Source organism: Chrysochloris asiatica, unplaced genomic scaffold (assembly GCF_000296735.1).
Source record: "Chrysochloris asiatica unplaced genomic scaffold, ChrAsi1.0 scaffold00050, whole genome shotgun sequence".
NCBI classification, from domain to species: Eukaryota; Metazoa; Chordata; class Mammalia; order Afrosoricida; family Chrysochloridae; genus Chrysochloris; species Chrysochloris asiatica.
Window position 1 is genome coordinate 6220786 of NW_006408568.1, and position 24385 is coordinate 6245170.

The window sequence follows — 24385 nt, forward strand, 5'->3', positions numbered from 1 at the left end:
CTGGAATGATGCAGGGACCTCCTGCGAGCTAACCTAAATGTTGCCAGCCTGTAAGGGCCAGCTCCCCAAGTGCAACTTCTTCTCTAGCCCCCACCCTTGATCGCTCCCATCTCTGAATTCCTGTTGCTGAGGATTAGCCCAGTCCACTTACCAGTCTTCCAACTGGAAATGAGACGACATTCCTCTAACGTTACTAATAGCTTATATTTATTGAACACATGTATGAACTTGGCACTGTGCTAAGTACTCTACATATGAGGTAGGTACCATTGCAATACAGATGGGAAAACCAAGGCTGTGAAACGAAGTAACTCATTTCAAAGTCACACTGTTAAGTCAGTAGCAGAGCCCTCGGATTCCAATCCTTGTAATCTGACTCAAGTCCTTGCTTTCACTGCCGCTCTGTAACACCTCTTGGATGCTGTTGTCTTAGCATTTCTAAATTCTCATATACTATCACCCAAAGTGCTAGGCACACACTTCTGGGTTAGAGTTTTGCTCCCTGCTACTGGAATTGAGGTTCCTATCAGAGAAGATCGAGTCCCTGAGTGGTTCAAAAGGTTAATGTATTCAGCTGCTAATCAAAAGGTTGGAGGTTCAAGTCGACCCAGAGATGCCTTCGAAGAAAGATCTGATGATGCGCATCTAAAATATCAACCACTGAAAATCCTATGGTGCACAGGTCTACTCTGACTCAAATGGGGTTGCCATGTTGAAGGCTGGTTATCAAGGAAGATGCCAAAGAGCCACTAGGTGGCAGCAAAGAGTCAGGCCCAGGCCTCTGATGAGTCTCCTGCACTGGGCACTTTATATTCTCCCCCAACCACACCCACTAAGGCCTTTTAATGTAGTTGCTGTTGTCTTTCCACTTTGGTACGAAGGCTCAGACAGGTTCAGAAATTTGCCAGGAATTCTACGACTGGCACCAGGATGGCCAAAACCCAAAGCTTAGAAGAATTAAATAACAGAACCCCATTATAGTAAGTTAACTCTGGCCCCAGAGTGGGTTCTACCCTTCTCTTCATTCATTCTAATAGAGTGCAGACGCTGCCCTTTGTGGAGGGAGCAAAACTGTCTGGCGTGGGATCCAGGGAGGCATATTGGTTGGGAGAGATTTTAAGGTTAGACTCAGAATGTCAGAAGCTAAAGGTTCGGAAACCACTGGCCCACCACAGACCTTTGATCCATGTCCTTGGCTTTCATCACCACAAGGATGCTGCAAGAAGCGACCTTGGTCTGGCATCAGCATCATCACCCCTACTCTCCCTGCCTTGGAGTCTTTGGGCCAGGACTAATCCCCAACTTGCCAACATGGCCACCATCAAGCAAACGCAGGCTGTGGGCTCCATGCCCATTGGACAAGAATCACAACTACAGAGTTCTGTTTCCCCTTCTAATATTCACAACAACCTGTCACTTCTGCACCTAAAATCCAACTCCTCAAGCTGGCTGTCCTGGGGTATGGCCACAGAAGGTTTCAGGTGAGCAGATGCCTTCATATGCAAGCAGCTGTGGGTGCATACACAAGACAAACAGAATGACGAGTCCATGTGTCTTCCTCAGGTCTCCCAGAGTGGCCAGGGGCTGGAGCAGCAGTGGTAGAAGAGACCATCACATCTTGAGTTTCAGAGCTGGCACCGACGAGCCCCGCCCTTCTCCCCAACCTGGCTCCCAGTCCCTCCCCCGGCTCAGACAGCCAGACCAGGTCTTCTGAAAATACACAGCATGTTGGGTTTATTTGGGGTGGGGCACTGCAGGTTCAGGCACAGTTTCTTTGTCGGGAGGCAGAGTCTAGACCTTTCCTCTCAACTCACTTGGCATTTCTTGAGGCTGTCCCTGCAGGTCCCCTCCCCATGTCCCCATTTCCTGCACGTCTCTCCCCTCCCTACCACCCAAGTCTACTCCTTCACCAGCCGGTAGATGTGGTGCTGAGCCCCGTGCTCACTGGCTGACACCTCAAAGACATAGGCAATGCACAGCAAGGTCTCCTGTGTGTCTCTGTTGGTGACTACCTGCAGATGAGAAAAAGAGGTCTCAGAAGTGGGCACCCCATGTGCTCTATCTGCCTGTCATGTCCCAGCCCCTCCTGGGCCCACACACCTGCAGGATGGTGAAGTTCTCCAGCACACTGTTCATCATGTATTTCTCGGGCAGGTGCTTCAGCTTGTGGATGAAGTTGATCATATACTCACAGAGTGGGGACCGGTGGATGCGGTATGAGTAGTGGCCATTCTCATAGCGGGCGTACTCTGTCTGTGGACCCAGGGGAACAGCGGGGGCTTAGAATCCATTCGACTACCTCCAGCCCAGGCCTAACTCCATGGAGAAACTCCACGACCCAGTCACTGTAAGTGGGAAGAGGCAGGAGGCCTACCGGCCCTGAGAACAGAGGCACCCTTTTATGTTGGTAGATATTCTCCTTCATAGGAATCCTGCTAGAGCTGTGTGTTAGGCATTGGGCTGCTAACTACAAGATGAGCAGTTCAAACCCACCAGCCGCTCCATGGGAGAAAGAAAGATGAGACTCTCTGCTCCCATAGAGATTTGGAGCTCTTATGCTGGGTCGCCATGAGTCAGAATCGATTTGATGGCAGTGGGTTTGGGTTTGGTTTAGTCACGTCTACATTGGTGACAGGAGTGCTGGTATAGTGCTGTGGCCTAATGCGTTGGACTGCAAAGTTGGTTGAACTACAAGCTGCTCCTTGGAAACCTACACAGGAGCGCTGTGGGTAGGAACCAACTCGACGGCACTTAACAACGACAATATTGGTGACAAACAGAAACTGGGTTTGGGGAAGTAGAGCCCAAAGAGACAGAAGAGTGGTGGCCATAGGGGAGATGGGACAGAGTGGTGGCTCTCTATCCTGATGGCACACTGAAATAACATGAGGACAGCTGAAGGGACCCTTGTGATGGAACTGTCTCTGATGGTAATCACACACAACCACACACACACACACACAAGTGCATGTGAAACTGGTGAAATCAGAGTAAGATTGGTGGATTGTACTGATGCAAACTTCCTGGCTGACATTGCATGATAGCACTGCTATAGTTCTCACTGGGGACAACTGGGCGAAGGGCAGACCAGAGCTCTCGGTATCATTTCTTACATTTCTTGCATGCTGAATCTGGTCCCATCTTCTAATCACTCCCACTACACAGTGGGACCAGAACAATACTTCAGGGGTCTGCATTTGTGAATAACAAGCATAACCTGTTACCCATTTAGGGTTAAATGGAGGATTTTACCTAGCCTACTCCCCACCCCTCCAACAGCCAGAAAGTAGGGAAGCTGGAACTCAAACCCTGGACTGTCTGAACTACTAACTGCCACTGCCATTGACCAGGAGGAATTAGGAGGGGGAATTTTGTGACTGTCAACAATACAAGATCTTTTTGGTACACTCACACACACAAATAAATGGAGAGAGGAACACTTTTTAGCATTCCTGGAACAGAAAGTGAGTTGGGTTCGAAAGAAAAAGAGGCAGAGACCAGGAGTTAGCTGTGTTGTGTGTCTTCTCTCTGGGTCTCTGTTGTGGAATGAAAGGCTTGGAAAATCTCTTGAGGACCCGGTCTATGAGAGAGGACAAGTGGATTCCTGTACGGAGGGGCTCAGAAGATGACTCCCAGCCTGGGGTGTTGAGTAATAGCCCTGGGTGGCTGGTCAAGGCCATGGTTCTAAGGGGACATGAATGAAGCACACAGCACTAACAGAGGAAGGAGCTACGAGGAGGTTGGCAGATGGTCCAGCAACTAGAGGTCACGCTTCCTGAAAGCAGACGGAAGCTGCAGCGAGGCCACCTCTGATGCAGCTCCTCAGAGCAGACCTGTTCTCAGAGGAGCGCTAGAGAAGAACACCATAGGCCTCGACCCTTCACCCACCAGGTGGCTGCCTACCTCAACTTTCTCCACCACCTGCTTGCCGAAAGAGCAGACCTTGGTGGAGCAGGTGATAATCATGTTCTCGGGACTTTCATACTGGCTGGAGACCCCGTAGAAGGAGCTACTTTCGTCTTCCATGTTGGTGTTGAGGTCTGCCTGGAGGGAGACATGAGGGAGCCGAGGAAGTGGTTAGCTATATCAGCAGTGGCCCCCTTGGAGGAACGAAGTCAAGCAGGCCTCTGGGTCTTGGGCTGTGGAGAAATCAGAAGGACCTACAAAGAACTTGGAACGTTTCCACTTTTTCACCACGCCACACCTGGGATATTTATCAGGCTGTGTTCCCCAGTCACTAGAAAAAGAAAACATTATGACCTGCATTTGTTCAAGCCCCTGCTGTCCATTCAAATGCCAACACACTTACTGTCCACAGCTCAGCCTCTGGTCCAGCTGGTCACTAGACTGCCAATTTAGAAATGTTTCTGGGGACTTGCCTCTCATCTCATCTCTGTAACATTTCTGAGTCCAGCCAGCCTTGATTTTTCTGCATCTTTAACAGTCTCCACACTAGTCTTCCTCGCACCAGTTTTGTCTTCCTTTGGTTCATTCTCTAGCGGCTCTGAGGTCTTTCTCCATAGAAATCTGATTGCATTGCTCTGGCTTAAAGGCCTATCATCGAGCCCCTTTGCCACGTGGTACCACTCTCAATCCCTGGCCTAGCTTATGAGGCCCTTCACCCCGTCTCCTGTGCTTCTCACCATACCCTAAACATGCCTCTAAATATGCAGAGCTAGAGGGCAGCATGTTGGGCTGATGTGGATTTTACCCTCAGTGATTCACCCTTAGAAAAAGATGGAGTAACACTCTGATGATGTAGAACCTCCGCCTCCTTGTTACCGATGAGGCTCTCTGTGGCTTGTCGTAGGTCACATGGTGGATAAGTGACCCATCCCAAGCCCAAATCAAAGCCTGTCTCAATGCAACCTGTCTCCTTCCAACCAAGGAAACGGAAGATGTGAGATGTAGGTACCGCAGTGACTCTGAGGCCGGAGTTGTATTTTTGAAACTTTACACTATTTAAGGACCCTCACCCATCGGACTGAAGTCCCTCCCCCACAGTTATCCCAGCTGAGTCAGAGCTGCTAACAGAGCCACTTAGAACTCAGAGGAAATGCACAGATGGATTTCCAAAGGCTTTATTCTCAAAGTTAAGCCTCTTCTCCCACCCACACAACCAGTCCTGAATCATTATCACACTGGACTGCCATCGACTGCATTCCGATTCACGGTGACCATGCCGTATGTACAGAGTAGGACTGCTCCACTGAAGCCTGTGACTTCAGAAGCAGAACACCAGGCCTATCATCTGAGGTACCTATACATGGGCTTGAACAACCAACCTTTTGGCTAGTGTTGTTGTTGTTGTTAAGCGTCATTGAGTTGGTTCCAACTCATAGCAACCCTGTGTAGGGTTTCTGAGGAACAGCAGGCAGGTTTGAACCGTCAACCTTGTGGTTCTCAATCCAGTGCTGATCCTCCAGCGCCACACTAGTGGAGCATTTAACTTTTTGTACCACCCAGGGAGTAGGATGCAGCCCTATAAATGGGAACTCCAGACCAGGATAAAGAATCTGACACAACGGGCTCTTCTGCAGAAAGATCAAGTATTGGCATCTTTCAGTCAGGCACCAGGCAGTTTTATCACTGGGCCCTTAGCGGGAGCTCAGCCATTATTTCAGAGAACGAATGTTCTCTCAACTGGCAGAGGGATGGGCATTGTTTTATGATAAAATAGAATACTATATGTGCCCACACACACAAAATGTTGACCAGGGCTTCTATTTTCTATTGTAGAATGACGATGACATATTGTTGAGTGTGTGTGTGTGTGTGTGTGCGGGGGGGGGGGGGAGAAAGCAGGCTATAGATCAGAATAAGGATGGATTACTTATAAGATCAGGAATAAAAACCTGCTTCCATAGCTGAAACAGAATGACACGTTTAATGTGCTCTGGATTGGTTTTAATGAGGCCATTAAGATGGGAAAGGGGGAAAAAAAAGGACTGGGAATTAACCACAGTTTGACTGTAACTAGCTCCGGAGTATGGGGGAAACAAACAATTAACCTACCAGGTTGCTAAGAGAAAGGTTGGAAGCTTTGGTCTACTCAGAGGCGTCTCAGGAGAACAGCCTATTGGTTTACTTCCAACAAAATCAGCCCCTGAAAACCAGATGGAGCCCAATTCTACTCTGACACACCTGGGGTCGCCATCAGTCGGAGCCGACTCCAGAGCACTGGTTTTTAGTTTTTTGATGAGAGATTCAAGGTCTTGCTGTTAAATACAGAATGAACGAGAACCAGTTCCTGGTTTTTTTTCCCTACAAAACCACGTGCTCCTCCTAGGAGACCAAGTGTTACAGACAGGCTAGTTCCTAAAAAGGGGCTGGGGGACAGTTTATGTGCTTAGGATATGTAAAGGCTAGCAGCACAGGGCAGAGATCTTGGCTATGGCTGGCTATAGAAAGCCCTGTCTCCTGGGAAGGCCAGAGCCTTAACACATGGCACCAAGAGGCAAGGCCGGAACATGAAGCGATGACATCTCAGGCTTTATCTCCTCAGGTCTCTTCTGATTAATGCCACATCAGCCACACGTGTTGTCTATGAACCTAATGGTCTCTTTAAGTTGACTCTCTGATTCCTTACCTCCATCCTAAGCAATATTGACGTACTGTGGAGGATTACACTTCAGTGGCATAGCTATTCAAGGAAAATGTTTCTTCCTGCAGCATCTAAGAGAATGTTGTGCTTCAAGCTTGGGAAGGATACATACAAACACCTCGCTGGCCAGCCACAATGCTCCCCTGCCCCCAAGACCCCTATAGTGATTTGTACAGGCCTCTTTAAATCTCTGTGTTGTAATTATCTGTTCAGATGTCCTTGACCCCTCCAGAGAGTAAGCTTCTTGGAGGTACGAACCAAGATACGTTCCTCCTGTCTCGCCAGGGTTTTGGCAAAATGCCCTGTGCAGGTCACATTGCTGTTCAACCTCTGACCTCTGGATGGCGCTGGGTGTGAAGAGTGCAGGTCCCTTGGTCACCAAGAAGAGGCAGAAAAAGAGGAGGTATCTACAACCTCCCACTTACCCTGAGAGTGCAGGGCACCCCAGCTCTGCCCTATCTCAAATACACTCCCGGGTCTTGTCACCACCTAACACTCTGCTGGCCTTCTAGTCACTCAACCACACACTTCACCAGTCCCAGCTCAACATTGCTAGAGACAGTGAGGGCTCAGGGAGGTTGAGGAACTGTATCTGCTCTCAAGGAATTTGTAACTTTGGGGAGCGAGTGGAATAACGGAGCTGGTGGTCTAGGAGAGATCAAGGGACCCACAAGGAGGGGTCCCAATTTGGGCCCAGAACTGTACACATCCAGGCAACACTGGCCACAAGGACAGTTGTTGTCCTCAGGCCTGATTCTTCTCATCCAGGCTGTTGTCCTCAGGCCTGATTCTTCTCATCACAAGCAGGCTTCAAAAAGTTCGTGGAAAAATGGAATGACAAGATAATGTTCTTTTTCCATGAACATTTTTGAAGCCCCTCTTATACAACCGCATCCCGTCCCACAGCTAAATTTATGGCATTTCCTGTCTACCCTTATATTTACCCTCAAAACAAGCTTTGCCTCTCTCCTTTGCTGTCCCTCCTATTATCCAATGAGGTCCCCCACCTGCCCTCTGAATGCCCCCAGGCCCCCCCCCTCCACCCTATTCATAGCTGTGCGTGCGGGTGGGCAGCTTCACAGGCTGTGCTTGGAACAGGTGTGGGGGATCGGGTGACTGACAGATGAGCTGGGACAGCTGCAGGCGGGTGTGGGGGCCCGGAGGGGCTCAGATTCATTGTCATGTGCTGGTATGTGCCTGGAAGAAATGTCAGGGCCCAGAAGGGAAGAGCCTGCAGGGAGGGGAGGAAGGTCTGGAGCACTCTCCCAGGCTCCACCCAACATTCCCAGTGCACTGACTGCAGTTGATGGCCTTTAGTGTCCAGCAGTCCCCTGCCCTCTGATGCTTCCAGGGGCTTCGGCCTCTCAGTATTCACCAGATGGAGTACAGTCTCAGCACACTCAGCTCTCCTGAAACGTCCCGACAGGTGTGCAGCTCTGAAGTACTGCCACACACTAACAGTCAAAACAATGACTTTCAGTGGGATGTCACGCACGCCTCTCACTATGAGAAGGTTCTCCCTAGATATGCAGAGAGGGCCCCGCATGTAGCCTAGTGCTCATCCCTGCACTGTGGTACTAGCCCAGGAACCTGAGATGCAGTCTGGATTCTCCCCACAGAACATGAGCTTCTGGACACAGAAGGTCCCACAGGGTTCACACGTACAAGCATGGTGCACGTGGCAGACGGCCGGAGCGTTAAAGCCCAGCAGGCTACGTGCCACCAGCCTAATCCTCAACATTGACTGTCCTCACCTACCCTTCTTCCCCCCATCAATCCACCTCCAATTATTCGATGTCATGGGCACTGAGCAAGGTTGGAGAAAGACATTCAAGTTCTTCCTCCCTACCTGCTAACTTTAATCTCCAAGCAGGGTGACTCTCCCATATCCTAGAAGGGAAGTCTCAGGTCAAGAAAACCCAAGAAGCCAACTGCCCAGTCACACTGATGCCACAGTTAGGGTCCACTTGGCTCTCTTCAGGCTAACACTATCTGCTACTCATCAGGAGCTTAGGGTCCTTTCTTAGACACCCAAAAACTTTCTCCAACAGGAGTGGGGGGAGCGTCAGCACCTTGAGCAAAGGGGGCCAATATACATTGCAAGGGAAGATGATTTACTGCCAAAGATTCCAAGCAGTCTGGGGTCCGGGTCTGAATTCCTAGTTCACCTACTATGAATTGGGTGACCTATAGCAAACTATTTAACCTCTCTGTGCCTCAGTCTCCCCTCTGCAGAATGAAGCTATCCACTGTTGTTAAGTGCCCTTGAGTTGGTTCTGATCCATAGTGACCCTCTATTGCGTTTCTGAGGAGTGTCTGATGAGCTTCAACCACCAACCTTGCAGTTCAAACTGACTTTGCAGTCCAGCGCATAAACCCACAGCACCACACCAGGACTGTATAAAATGTATATAGAATAGGGATGATGACAGGAAAAAAAATCTCACCCTTGCTGGACATCTCAAAGCTAGGCCCTGCCTCAGGTTTCACTGTTTGTGAGATATAAGGCTAAAACGACCCACCTCTAGAGTGTGGCAACGAGAATACAGGTTATTATCAGCTAAACAAAGGTAGGAACTAATGAAAACTAGCTAAAAGATGACAACTACTCCTCCCATGGCAAAAACCCCAACCTAAGCCCACTGCCGTCCAGTTGATTCCAACTCACTCCAATGTGTTACAGAGTAGAACCGATCCACAGCACTGTCTGTAATCTTTATAGGACCAGATCACTAGGCCCCTCATCCATAGAGCTCCTATTGAAGGCATCTCCTGCTACTGCCAACCAAGTCTCCCTTTGACCCCAAATAGTGCCCTCAGGGTTTCTGAGTCAGTGTTGGGAAAGAGTCATAAATCCCCTGGCCTTAAAAGATTGTAAGTAGAGAGAAGGGACTTGCGGCAACATGGCAGACTAGACAGGCACACTATACAGACCGTCTACAACAAAGATACGAGAGACCAAATGAAACAAAACAGATGAAAATTCTGGAACTCTGAATTTCACAAGAAAGATTAGAGAGGTGGGGGAAGAAACTGAGCAGGGACTGTGAGAGAGGGAGACTGATTGGTGAATGGTCAGTCAGAGCACTGAGATCATCTTGTCAGCAGCTTTGGCAACAGAAGAAGGCCTGGCAGAGCAGATCCAAACAGGCGACAGAGAAGGTGTGATTCCTTCTTTTTCCCTACGCTCCCCAGGTCACTAGAGGTGTTGCCATTTCCCACCCTCATCCATCCCAGGTCATCCATCCCAGGTGCAGCACCCGCTCTTCCAGAGTGCAAAGCAATGCGGTTGGGGGGGGGGGCGCGGCGGGGGGCGCTATACCACTTTGAGGGCCTGGATTCAAGTGGGATTGGCTCTAGACCCACGAACCCTGAATCATCAGATCAGTATTTATTTAACCAATCACCCAGTTCCCAGTTGCCCTGTGGTTCTAACAGACACTGAAACCAACTCCATCAAGGGCCTCCACAAAATACTTCTGGGTTGAGTGCCCTGAACAAAATAACATTGAGGCCTATAGGAACCTCCATCTAGGGCCAGGAACTCCGCTGTCACATCCTTCCCACACCCACCTCCCTCAACTCCTCGGCTTGTAGGAACCCCCCAGTTTTCTCCTCTCCCGGTCTAACAGCTATAGTTTTTTGTTTGGCGGTTTGTTTGTTTTTTCCCTTTTGTTGTTTGTTTTTGTTTATTCTTCTCTTTCCAGTCACTTGAATTTTATCCTCTGTATCTCCACTTTAGTTTTTCTTTCTTTTCTTCTGTTCCTTATTTCCCTTCATACCCCTTTGATTTTTCTCTACTATTCTTTACTCTCTCTTCATTTTCCTTCTCCCAGGTTTTCTAAGCATTTATTTATTTTATGTTCTCTCTTATTTTTCTATTCAATAGCTCAATTTCCTGTCCCTTTTTTGTCTCTATAGTTATTATATTCATTTTTTTCTGGTTACTGCCTGTTCTTTTTTTCTATTATTTTCTCTCTTCATTGTTGTTTCCTTGTTTGTTTATTGTTTTGTTTTCTTGTGTGTGTGTGATGGGTGGGAGGGGTGTTTCTTTCCAACCTGACAGGAGAAAACAACTATGCCCACACAGCCCAGCCACAACCGTACCCTCTGTAGCCCTACCCACTGGGCAATAGCTAATATCAGCTGCTATGCCACCTGATCAATGATAGACAGCAGTCAACACCAGTCAAGCCCACCCTAAACTGAGGTACACAAATGGTGAACAAGATGGGTTTACTTGCTGTCATTCTCTAACAAGATGGGTTTTAAAAAAAGAAAACGCTTGTAAGCACCAGCTAAGTACCATTATTGGTCTCTCCCCATCTGGCACAAAGAAGTGTGAAGACATTCAAGGATGCATGATAACAATTAGTCTAAAGGACTAAGTAAACCACAAGAACTTCTGTTTTCACAACCATGAGACGAGACGAACTAAGATGGTGCCTAGCTACCACTGCTGACTACTCTGAAAGGATCATACTAGGAGGTTCTGGATAGAGTGGAAGAGAAAAAAAAAAAGAGAGAGAAAAAAACAAGACTAACCGGTCTGACAGAGACTGATGGAACCTGCAAGACTACGGCTCTTACATAGCCCTTAGGGCTAGAACGGAACTCACTCTTGTGGTTCAACCTTCAGTCAACCGACAGGCCTATAAGGTAAGTACCACCACCAGGGGATATGGACTCAACCATATGAAAGTGAAAAGGGCAGCATTTCCCTAGGGAAAAAACTCAGAAGGCAAGAAGGAATGGAAATAGTAAACACAGGGAGGAAGTGGGTAGAGTGCTATTACACCATGGGAAATGCAATCAATGTCACAAAACAAATGTGTATAAATTGTTAAATGGAAAACCAATTCGCTCTGTAAATCTCCACCCAAATTACAACTGAAAAAAGAAAGAAAAAGAATTTTAAATGACCTCACCCAAGCAGCTTCCTTAAGGGAGGGCTAAGCTTGGGCAAGTGTGTTGTGTGTGTGTGTGTGTATAGAAGTGTGCTCAAGAGAAGGTGTAGGCTTCCGCCCAGTGCCCTGACAATGAGGAGGCCAGGAACCTCCTAAGATACTACAGGAATAAGGAGTTGCTGTTACTGGTGGCACAGTGGCAATGTTAATAGGTGGTTCACAGCGAAGTCTATTTTTTGTTGCCAATTCCCATGTCCATGGCTGGAAGAGTACAGAGAGAAAAAAAGGAGGTGAGAGACTTAAGCCCTTCCTGAAAAAAAGTAGAATAGACGAAGCAAAACTTTGTAACTGATGTTCCAAAGAGGCTGAGGTCTCTTACTCAGCCTACATTCCAGCTGTCTCCTAGTTGCTTCTACTCAGATCCCTAGCCAGTCTGGATGACTGATTTACATCCAACTAAGCACAACTCTGGCCATGTCGCACCCTTGTTCTGGCCATGTCGCACCCTTGTTCAAGCACTTTTAAGGTCTAGATGCCAACATGTTGCCAAATACCATTTTCATCCTGCTTCTCCTACTTAAAGGATTCCCTCCAGCCAAACGCAATTTCAACTTGACACAAGTCTGACAAAGTCCATAGCCTTTCATTTCTCCATGCCTGATCGGCTGCCGTCTGTGACACCACAGATAAGTCTCAACCCTAGAAACATGTATTTCTTGTTGTTGTTTGCTACCGTCCAGCTGGTTATGACTCAAAGCGATGCTACGTACAACAAAGCACAGCCTGGTTCTGCATCATTCCCCACGACTGCAATGTTGGAGCCTACTGCTGCTGCCACTGTGGCAAGCATCTCACTGAGGGGCTTCCTCTTTATTGCTGACCCTTCACCTTACCAAGCATGATGTCATTTTCTAGGGACTGGTTCTTTCTGACATATCCAAAGTAGGAGAAATGATGTCTTACCATTGACACTTCAAGAAGCAATCTGGCCATACGTCTTCCAAAACAGATTTGTTCATTCTCTGGCAGCCCATGGTATATTCAATATTCTTTGTCAACATCGTAGTTTAAATGCACTGATTCTTCTCTGGTCCTCATTATTATCCAGCATGTGAGGCAATTGAAAATACCATGGCTTGGGTCAGGCATACTTTAGTTCTCAAAATGACATCTTTGCTCTTTAACACTTTAAAAAAAAAGAGTTTCTCTGCAGCAAATTTGCCTGATCAGTATGTCATTCAATTTCTTTACTGCTGCCTTAATGAGTGTTGACTGTAGACCCAAGTAAAATGAAATTATTGATGATAACAATTAATGTAATTAATGAATGACATTATTTGATAATTTATACATTCTGTTAGATCATCTTTCTTTGGAATGGACACAAATATGGATCTCTTCCAGTCAACTGGCCAGGTAGCTGTCTTCCAAATTTCACAGACAAGTGAGTGCTTCTAGGGCTGTGTCAGTATAATGAAATATTTCCATTGGTATTTTGTTAATTCCAGCAGCCTAGTATTTTGCCAATGCCTTCCGTACAAGTTGGAATTCATCCTTCAACATCTCTGGGTTTTGAAATGATTGAATGATTGAAATGACTGAACATCGACCAATTCTTTTTGGTACAGTGACTCTGAGTTCCTTCCATCTTCTGCTGATGCTCCCTGCATAGTTCAATATTTTGCCCATGGAATTTATCAATACTTCAACTTCCATCCTGCCCACAGAACAAGCTGGACTGCAGAGTGAGAAAACTAAACGTCTCATACATCAGGAGCCCTGGGTCTCCTTTCCAGCTCTTTCCTCTTCTGTTAAAAGGAGATAGCCAGACCCCCGGGATGAACTGTAGATGAGAGCTAGGCTACAATTTTGTTCCTAGCCTGCAGACTGCCTGGAATTAGATATAAATCTTTGTGTGAATGTTCATCTTTCTAAGAAAAGTAAAGCTTTCAGTTTATCTAAGTATTCTGGGGCCAAATAAAGAATAAGAACTTCTAAGCAAGAGGCATTAAAAGGAGTCTTCAGGGCTGTCTCCTGGGTGTGAACAGAACTGGAAAGGCCTGAGAAAAGGAATGTGGGCGGAACCTCCTGAGCTCTGGGGCCACTGAACTGAGAATATTCCAGGCTCTCCTCTCAGAGCCAGAACTGCCTGCGCTCCCTTAGTTTGCACTTACCTCTTTTCTCTACATCCCTAGTTTGCCTTAAGCTCCCACAGCAGAGGCTGTGCCTCTTGGTCTTAAAGCAAGGCTCCTAATGGAGCTTGTGCCCAAGGGTGAGCTACGGAGGGGAGCAGAGGCCATGTTTATGGATTGAGCCATTTGAAAAATTAGGTGGGAGTTTCTTTTGGGGCACACTGGCGCTGGAAGCAGGATTAGCTGGACAACCCACCCTAACCTCACACTTCCCGCCTTCTCCAAGCCCAGTCCAGCCCAACATTCCTTGGAAAAGAGTTTTTGAGGACTAGCTGCCCTGCCCCTGGCCCTGAGACCAATACAAGATTTGCCATTCCCATAAAGACTTGGGTAACTGGGAATCTATGGTGGTTTTTCACCTACCCCTCAGTGTCTCTTGTAAGCCGGTTTCTAGTACAGGTAGTCCCCAGGTTACAAACATCTGACTTATACACAACCTGTACTTATGAACCAATCCCCATAAAACCTACCATCAATTCTGACTCACAGCTAACCCTGCAAGAAAGAATAGAACTTTTGCCTTGGGTTTCCAAGGCTGTAACTCTTTATGGGTGTAGACGGCCACATATTTCTCCTAAAAAGCAGCTGGTGGGTTCAAACTGCTGACCTTGTGATTAGCTGTCCAATGTGTAACCTACTATGCCACCCCCAAGTAAAGTCCATTACATTAAAATTTTGATGTAACAAAACATTCTCATTATTGTATTACATTCAAGATGTTTTAGTGTCTCTGGACGGATTTCTTTGAAGTTTCTCATGCATAGAAAGGGACACTACGTATTATATACTAAGACAAACATTTGATTAGCTGACATTAGATACAAACCATACCTAGCTGTTCTCACTTACCTACAAATTCGACTTAAAGACAGACTTACGAACTGAACTTTGGTAAACTAGGGACTACTATCTGGGCTATAACCCCTCTAAGGCTTGACTCCCACAAGGCATGGCTGCAAAAGCCGCCTAGGAGAAGAGGGCCCTCCCTGTATCAGTTGGCTCTCTGGTACCACTGCCTTAGCTGCCACCACTGGAAGGCCCTTTTGTCCTTGCTCCTCCCCTTTTCCTCTCTGGTCCTACCCTTCCAAGTTTCCACCACGTAAAGAACACTCAGCATCAGGATGCCCTGGGGGTAGGAAGGCAGAGTTCATCAAAGAGCTTACCCAAAACTTCACAAGAAAAAAGGCATTGGAGGGTCCCCGTTCAAAGAGCTCCTTGAGGCCACCCTTTTTCTCTGGAAATTTGTCATAGATCTGGCGGATGTCCACAGCTTCGAGGTAAGGGTCATTGTAGCTTGGGCTTGACTGGCCAATATGCACAAACAGGTGCTTGTTGTACTGTGGAGAGAACAGCAGGTCTGAGATAGAAGTGCAAGAAGCAGAGCAGAAGGACAGACAGAACAAATCAGAGTTTAAGCCCCAACACCAGGCTTTATCTGCCACGTGACCTGCAACAAGTACCTTCTCAGCCTTGATTTCCCTACTGGTAAAGTGAGAATGGTAAAAGAATGGGATTAAAAAAAAAGCTAATGGGTACAGAGCAGCTAGTAAGTTAGGTGCCTGGCACCTAGTTGTTGTTGTTGTGAAGTGCTGTCAAGTTGGTTCCGACCCATAATGACCCTGTATAGGGTTTCCGCGGAGCAGATGGTAAGCTTGAACCGCTGACCTTGCAGTTCAAATGGCTTTGCAGTCTGGCGCATTAACCCACAGCGCCACACCAGGACTCTGATGCTCAATAAACTGCAGGTGACATGCATCTCGCCTTGTAACTTGAGAGAAATTATTTTCTATCTTCAGGCCTCCATTCTCTCATCTGTGATGGAAGACCACTGACCTAATGTTTGCAAACTGTGCTCCACCTTTGGAGACAGGCAGCCAGAGGTGGGTCATAGTCACCTTGTTACAACCAAAGACTGCTATTTGCTTTTGTTTTACATACTGAGCTTCTGAGTAAGTGTTTGTTTGATTCTTGGGTTCCTTGACTGAAAAAATAAACTGGACAACTTCAGAGTGAGAGGGTCTGTGAAGTGCCCCCACTCTGATATCCTGACAGCTGACCTTTGCTGGTGACGCTGGTCACCTAGGATGCTGAAGCTGAAGGGGATGAGGTTAGGTGAGGGGCTGCTGCTCCCCATTGGTGTCCCTTAAGATACGGCTCAGACACAGGAGGCCCCTCGGTTTCCTGTCTGCTCCTCAGAGCCAGGGGAAGGAATGGAACAGCTTGGGTGGGGCAGGGCTGGGGCAACTGTGGACTAAGCAGAGGTTGGGTTGGGAGCAAAGGACACACAGGCCTGGGGGGCAGAGGAGAAAAGCTGAATGAGGAAAGGAAGGCTGCCTGAGGAAAAGAAACCATAGGAGGGCACTGGAATGAGAGGAATAAAGAGTGGAGGGGCAGAGGGAAGGAAAGGTGAAGGAAGGAAGGAAGAGGGAGGGAAGAGAGGGTCAAGTGCAGGGTAGATTGGAAAGGACCAGGGAATCCAAACCCAGAGGAGAGCAGAGAAGAGCAGGGAAGAAAAGTCAGAAGACAAGGTAGGAGAGCAGGAGCCACCATGAATGAGGAGAGGGTAGACCGAAGCCAGTCAGGCAAGGCTGGGACCTACCGTGTCAGGGTCTTGCTGTTGCTCCAGGAAGGCTGAGAACTCCAACATCCAGAGCTTGGAGCTGGCAACACTTCGGCCTTGCCAGGGAGGGGCGGGGGGTGCCGAGGGCGATGGGGCGGGCCCCGTAGGAGACTCGAACCCTATACATGGGAGAGACAGGCATATAGGAGCCCACCCACAGAGCCCCCTGCTATCACCCTCTAAGGACCCCAGAATTAACCACTGAGACCCGTTGCTGGCTAGGGGATCTCCTGTCACCCCTACAGCAGGGGCAGGGGAAGGGAGTGCAGGGCACTGACTAGCGCATCCAGGAGCAGCCCTGGTGGGAAAGGTTAGCCTGCAGTAACTCTGCTTCACACAGGCCTTGAGGAAGTCTGCATTCTGGAGCAGGGTTGGAATGCCTGCTGGTCTGAGACCTTCCGGGGCAGGTGTTGTTAGGCTGGTTCTTGCCTGAGATGAGCCTCTGGTCCAGACACAGAGATGACCCAATGAACTGATTATTACAGTATGATGTCAGCCCCATGAAAGTCAGAAGCTTTCAGCTCACTGCTGTAGCCCCTACATCTAGCATAGCACCTGACCCCGAATAGGCACTCAGGAAAGAATGGCTAATAATGACTGTTGGGTCCCTGGATAGCACAAACTATTAAGTATGTGCACTCCACACAGAAGAGGAGCACCTCATCCACCTGGCAGGTGCTCAGGAAAGCTTTTCCACAGAAGGTGCTGCTTGGACAAAGTGATGAAGTTCAAGAAACAGGTCACAAGGTGAGGATGGGGAAAGAGCATTCCAATCAGAGGAAGCAACAGAGGCAAGACAAGGGGGCTGTGGAGCAGCTGAGACAGTTTGGATACTCATTAGTTGGTAGAACTATAGTGAAGGGCAAGTTGGTGCCTGCTGCAGGAAATGAGAGAGACTCTGGGTGTTAAGCTAAAGAGTATGAATTGCATCCTAAGAGTTCTGGGCAGTTATTGAAGGATTTTCAGTAGGGCAGCGAAATGATCCAATTCCCATTTTTGACATTGTGAAGGGAAGGCTTGGCAGAGGTGGAAGCAGGTTAGAAGCAAGGCTATTGCAGTTTGTTAGGTGGTAAGACAAAGGAGTCCTGAAGTAGTAGAGGGGGTTGAGAGGAAGGAGGGACGAGACGGTTAAACCAGGCGGGAGTACAACCACAGGACTCTGACTGATGGGTGGTCAGAGATCAGTGAGGACGCTGAGGAGGCCCAGTTTTCTGGTTTAGTAGGATGGTGAATTATGGACCCATGTACTGAGACAGGGTACGCAGGTATAATGTGGAGGAAGGACACCAAAGAGGAACTGAGGTAGGTAGAGGACCATGCCAGACATATTTGCTGGTGCTTGGTGTGGTGCTGTAGGATACGCACGGGATTGATTACCAGGTCAGTGGTTCAAACCCACCAGAAACTCTATAAAGGGTTGCTGAGTCAGAACCGGCTCAACGTCACTTAACAATACATATCAGAGAGTCCTGGTATAACACTGTAGGATAAGCACTGGACTGCTAACTATAAGGTTACAGGTTCAAACCCACCAGTTGCTCCTTGGAAGCCTGATACAGGGTCACTATGCGTCAGAACTGACTTGATAGCACTTAACAATATCAATTCATACCAGGGTGGCTGGGTGGCACAAATTTACCAGTGAAAGGCTGGTGGTGTGAATCCACCCAGAGGCATCTTGGAAGACAGACCTGGCAATCTGGTTCCGAAAGCTCACAGTCTGACAACCCTACTCTGCACACATCAGGGCACTGTATGTAGGAATGGACTCAATGGCAATGAACACAATAACCAACGCCAACCAGGGGAAGTGTTCTTTCATCTGTTCAAGCAATGCTTGCTGAAGCACTGCTACATACTGGACACGACACGACACACAAAACATGACAAGTACACAGTGTCCAGTGCGAGAGGGAGGTGTGCACCAGGTGCCTGGGCAGGGGATTTAGGGGAGGCTTGCTGGAAAGGACAATGTCTGTTCCGGCCCCAGCCTGGGGCACATGGGGAGTGAGGTTGGAAAGACTAGAACTTGAAGAACCATGGAAGTCTTTGGCAGGAGTTAAGATTTTATCTGAAGACACCAGGGAACCATTAAAGGATTTTAAGCCTAGAAACACATGGAGAGGTCGCTGTTTTAGAAAGATGGCTTTGGTAAATTATAGGGTGAGGAGAGTAGGTAAGAAGTCAGGAAACCAGAAAGGAGATGGCTGCAGTAATCCAGGCCAAGAACGAGGGTTTGAATTCAGACAGAATAGTGTGGACGAGAGAGTGGGTGGGTTGGACAGGACCTGTGCTGTTTGGATGTTGAGGGGGAGGGAGAAACCAGTAGTCATGAATCCAGGATTGCTCTCAAAGGCAAGAAAAGCCCAAAGAGGCCAGATGCCAGAATGCAGGCAGGGAGTCATCTCCCGATTCCGGGAAGGAGGGGAAAGGGGAGGATCTGTCTTATCTCTCACAGTGCAGAGTGCTGAGAGACCCCTGTGAGGAAGAGGCAGGGCATAGCTGGGCCCCCTGGGCAGTGAGAGGAAAGGGCTTCTGTGGTCTGAACTTTCCTGCTGGAGCTCGGCTCAGCTCGGCTACTCCAGCAATGCCTCCAGGCCTCATTGTCGAGGGTTTCTTCTGCTAGTGAGCTAGTTCCCCAAGCTGCAGTTAGACTGTCTCTGTTCTTCCCATCGTGAAGGAAGGAAGAGCATTCTAGGTGTAGGCACACACGTGGGGCCGCTGCCCAAGGCTCTAAGAAATGTGTCCCTGCAAGCCCAGTGCCTACGTTAGGGAGGCAGACAGGAGCTGAGACGCTATGAGGTGCTCTGCACACAGGTGTGAGGGGAGGGGTGGAGCCAAGATCGGGGTGCCTGGGAAGCATTGAGAGGAGGGTCTGCCGTCAGAAAGTGGGAGGGAGTCATGCCTTGTTGACCTACCTGGTAGAGGCAGCTGAGGCTGGACAGTGTAGGTTTGTTGAGAGAAAGGCTTCACACTGTGGGAGACAGGAGAGAAGAGGTGTAAACCACAGGACCCGCTGTAGAAAGTGAGGTCCCAGAGCCCCTAGCAGGGTCCAGTGTTCCCCTCAGGACAGGCCCAGGTGATCTAGTGATAAGTGACCTTAGAGGGCTCCCACTCCCAGGCCAGTCCTGTGTCCGTAGGTTGATTCCCAGCCTCTTTGCCTTTGGGTCTTAAGCACTGGCTCTGCCACCACTCTGGACAGAATGGAGTTCAGCCAAACGCAGCTCAGCGTGTCCACGTACCAGACGAGACAATTGCGGCCTGAGAGCAGGAGACCCTGATCTTCAAGTCAAGGTTATCTTTAATGGCAGACCCCAGACTACGGTCGTGTCCCACCCTGGGGCCCAGGCTCCATTTCACGAGTGTACACGTTCAAGTTCAATTCAGGGGGCACAAACCAGGTCATACTCACTCATGGGACGTTCCGGCTTGGCCCGGCAAAGCTCCCTGCCAAAACTGGGGAGGCAAAAAAGTGCAGAGTCAGCATGGGCCCCACAGTGTGGAGAGAATGAGCGGGGGCCTCGGCTAGAAAGAAAGGCTGTGAACCCCGAGTTGCCCTGGGCCGGTAGCCCTCTTACATCAGGGGCTCAGAAGGGAGGTAGGGGAACAAAGGCTAGCACCGTGTCCCTGAAGTGTGCTTCCAGGAACCCTAGCCTCTGGAGTAGAAACACCTGGACTTGGTAAGCACTGTGTACTATATTCCTCTTCTAGAAAATAGAGAATCACACAGCAGCACTTACAGCTCAGCAAAGTCCTAGAGTCAAAAACCATGCTAACTACTAACAACGTCCTAATGTTACTGAACCGCGGAATCACTGTCTCATTTCTATTTAGCATCCTGATGAACTAGTGCTTTCTAGAATACGCTTTGAAAATGCTACACAGGACATTCATTGAGAACAAGGTCTGTCACTACCCCTTCCTTCCCCATGTGCCTAGAACCGTACATGCATCTTAAAAGCCCTGGGAAGGGAGAGCCCTTCTGGACATCATTTTGAAAGTACTGTCCAAGTCACCGCCAAGAAATGTAAACCTCAGACAAAGGTTTGCTCCTGAACATCAGCTCTCCAACTGGAAGCAGAGCAGTGCTTGAGAGGGAGGAGAAGGAAGCACAGTAAGGGCCACTCAGGGTCATGCTGGAATGGTGCTAACCCTCAAGCTTCTGTACTTCAGCTTCCTCATCTGTAAATTGGGACAACTCTGTAGAGCTACCAAGCTGGTCATCTAATGGAGGTGGCCTCTTTCTTCCTTGTGGGAAGATTTCTTTGTTACTGCCAAAATCTCAAGAGGGTGGTTCCAATACCAGTTGAGCCAGGACTAAGCAAGGCCACTCATTCCTTGGTTCCGCCTTCCCCCGTCTCCCCTGGCTTGAGAAGACTCCAACAAGAGAAATTTGGCTGGGCTGATGGGCGAGGAGTGACGCAGCCTCTGGCTCTAGGCAGCCCACTTACCCCTGAGACTGCTGGGTAGCCCGGGCCCCGGGAGAGGGCCACTTTACTGTGGAAGGCTGTGGCGGAGATGATCTGAGCGGACGACATGGTAGCCATGCTCTGCAGGGCCTTGTCCTTAGCTGCCTGATCCTGGGGGAAGACATCGGAAGGGAGGACCTTAGCAGTGGACACTGCGCCAGGCAGGGTCAGGGCATGTGGTCAGGGACGCTGTCCCCATGCCACAGAGACTGGAACCCTGGGAGGCCAGGCTTGATGTCCTCACAGGGCCACTTACTTGTGATTCACCTGGTTTCTCTGGATCCATTTCCTCATCTGCCAAAGAGGCATCATACTTATGCTGCTTAAGAACTCTGGAGCTCATCTTCCAGACCCTAGCTTCCACTTGAAGAAACCCTGAGAACGGGCATCTCCCTACTATCTTGCTCACCATTGCACCCCTGGTGCCTAGTTCAGCGCCCAGTTTATGATACTGCATTAAGTATTTGGTGAATTCTTCCTGAAATGGGCAGGAGGGTTCATACTAGATTGGGTGGACTATTAGCAGGCAGGAATGACCTCCTGGGGCCCAAGCTGTCCCAAGCCACACAATGGCTCTCCTTTTACACTCTGGGAACCCACAGGCCTCAGGGTCCTTTCCATGAGAATGTCAATACCCACTACCTGCACTCCATGTACTCAAGATCCCACAGAATGGGTTCACTTGCATAGGCCCAGAAGTATGCGCCTTGGCATGTCATTTGTATGATGTTGGCAAATATTAATAGTAATAATAATTTTTTAATACTTAAGCTAGTAGTTCTCATCCTGAGTCCCCTCAGTACCCAAAGTCTCCAAAATTAATGAAATAGCATCCTACATTTCGGAAGACCCAATGGAGTTCTGGTGTGGTGTTGTACAATGAGCACTGGACTGCAAGGTCAGATTGAACCTCAAGGTCAACGGTTCAAACTTACCAGCTGTTCTTCGGAAACCCTATACAGGGTCGCTCTGAGTCAGAACTGACTCAAAAGCACTTCAACAACAACAGATGGAAAGTGTGTCTTTGCCCAAAATAAAACCACATAGTCACTGGAGCATCAATTATTTTTAAGAGTGTACAGCTTTTATGGGATCTAAATCCATGGATTATTTATGTCAACTCAGAAAACTTTGATGAACTTTTTGAAATGGGAAAAATTAATTAGCCATACTTAGTAATAAAAATAATTAACTTGGTAGACCCAGACCTGCCTCGAGCTAAATAAAAAAAGCTTACAACACTTCTCCAAAATGACTTTGCTTGGTCCACACAGCAACCCTGTGAGGGAGGTCCTGTGTTAGCTGCTTCCACAGCAATGGAGAGCTGACACTTGACTCAAGAGAGTCTCAGAGTTTACCAGGCCCTCCCCAGTTATCTCCTTCAGGTGACCACTGAGGCTGTGTGGCCCAAGGTAGCCACAGAAAGTTTCAAGTAGGCTGTCTTACTCTGCCTCTGAAAAACACTAGGATCCCCATTTTAATGATAAAGGAACTAACACTCGGAGAATGCAAGTGTGCGGACAGTGGTGATGGTCAAGCCTGTAAGTATGGTCCAGACTTGCACCAACTACTTAGGGGTCTCTAGAAGCCCTGAGGGGATCATGCAACCCAGGGAGGGGTCACATCAGGATTGACAGTCCCCGTGAATACACCACAGACAGCACAGATCATGGGGTCAGGGGGTGGGGTGGGGTGGACCCTTATGCGTGGACACAATAGTGAAGTATAGATGAAAACTGGCCTGGCCCCTCCCTACTATCTTTTTAGAGCCAGACTTGGGCCTTGATCAAGTCTGTTTTTGATCACCATAGTGGGGTTGTTCTTCCCAAGGACATGCATATTTTTTAGGAGGGAAAGTCAAACATGCCGAAGCCAGCTCCCAGGCCTTTCCCCACCAGGAAGACACAAATGACATGGCAGACCACCTGAAGACCTCTGTGACCGGCATTCACATTATGAGGCTCAAGAGCTCCACCCGCTCAGTGCCAGCAGCTCATATCTCTTCCTGGAGAACCAACCTAAACAAATGATCCTGGTTCAGGAAACAGGAAAAAGGACCCTGGCTCAGGAATCAGGAGGGAGTGGGGAGGACACTGTGGGGAGTGGCACCAACAGCCAGCTATAGAACCAGAGAGCCATGGGATTTTGGAGCTGGAGGGGACCTCAGATATCACCTTGCCTAACCCTCTTCTACTTTACAGATGAGGAAACTGAAGCCCAAGTAGGTTCAATGTCTGGCTCAAGCCCCCAAGGCACACTGAGGGAGTCAGGGCTAGTGAGACCCAAGCTCCAGAAACCAAGGGTTCTACCTGATCTCTGTCAGTCAGTCAGCCTAACTACTTAAGGCATGACAAAAGCTTCAGACCAACCTCCCCAGGAACACACACACATCCGAGGGAGGCTTCAAAAGCTCATGGAACATGGAATGAAAAGATCATGAACAATAGCACTAATGAGGTATGCACACCTTGGAATAATCAATCGTTTGAGATCAAAAGGGCAAAATTTTACCCAAAGATAAAAGTTCAGAAGGGTTGGGAAAGGAGGAGGAATGGAAACAAACACAGGGAGGGAGACAGTAGGATACATAATGTTACATCGAGAGGACTGAAATCAACAAGATGAAACCAAATGTGTATGAACTGTCGAATGAAAAACTGATGATCTGCTCTGTAAACCTTCATCCAATTCACAATTTACAGCAATTATATTAAATTTGGATTTCAGTGACCACACAACAAAAGATACTGGAAATTTCCCATGAACTTTTTGAAGCACCCTCACACAGGAACGTTTGCTTTTGATGGGTTCAAGGCTCTCCGGGTACCTGGCCAGTACCTGGAACCACTCAGGATGTCCTTCGCCCCTAAGTTAGAATGTCACACAAGGGGAGGTGTGATTTGTTGAAGCAAATGTGGGCTGCATGTCCAGGTGTTCCCCTCAAGTATTCTGACCAGAACACTGGACGACTGTCCTCCACACTGGCCACCTGCTGTAGGCTCTAGTAGGCCAGACACAAACCAGAAGGAGGGGGAGGCGGGGGAGGGACAAGCTGGGCTCCAGGACCAGGGGTGTCCAGGACACATGTACCAGCCTGATGGGGAGGGGCTGACAGCTGCATTTCAGCCAGCTGTCCCGGGAACAAAGGAGCGAGGTATAGGCCATAGCTGTGGGGGGCAGGGGACAGCTGGGCTGTGGCTTCTTAGGAAGCAGAGGTGTCTACGGCTCCCACCTATTTGTCTGGGCCTCTGGCATCAGGATCGTGGATTATTGGGGCAAGAAAGGACCTTAAAGGCCACTTTCTCCAGTGGCTTCAGGGCTTTCTTTGGGAAGGTCTGAGGTGCTGTAAGGTACTGGGAAGAACTTCTGGTGGTATGGGTCAAGAGGCTAAAGGAGAGCAACGGTCTCTGATCTGCTCCTTTTCACCCTAGGTTTGACCAGAGCAGCATCTCAGTTACCACCCAAGGGGAATGGTGCTTTGGGGGAGCAAAAGGGCCTCTTATTGCTTTAAAAATGTTTACAAAACTAGTTAAATGCACCAATGTTAGCTCTTCCTACCAAGTAGCTGTACAGACTGCTGCCAACCCATCCCT

At 48.6% G+C, this 24385-nt stretch overlaps 1 protein-coding gene across 3 annotated transcripts in view; it reads right to left on the reverse strand.

Moving 5' to 3' along the window:
- Positions 1-1708: 1708 nt before the first annotated feature.
- The window catches only part of TEAD4 (TEA domain family member 4), an 82974-nt gene continuing 60297 nt past the window's right edge, over positions 1709-24385 (reverse strand). The window contains exons 5-12 of one of the 3 annotated variants that reach the window (XM_006862685.1): positions 20775-20903; positions 19736-19779; positions 19242-19297; positions 16303-16442; positions 14867-15040; positions 3904-4044; positions 2101-2253; positions 1709-2012 (exon numbers count right to left, since the gene is read on the reverse strand). In XM_006862685.1, the coding sequence (XP_006862747.1) occupies positions 1899-2012; positions 2101-2253; positions 3904-4044; positions 14867-15040; positions 16303-16442; positions 19242-19297; positions 19736-19779; positions 20775-20903 (951 nt within the window). In that variant the 3' untranslated portion in view covers positions 1709-1898. The remainder of the gene's footprint in view (positions 2013-2100; positions 2254-3903; positions 4045-14866; positions 15041-16302; positions 16443-19241; positions 19298-19735; positions 19780-20774; positions 20904-24385) is intronic. The other 2 variants (XM_006862687.1, XM_006862686.1) reach the window with 2 other exon arrangements.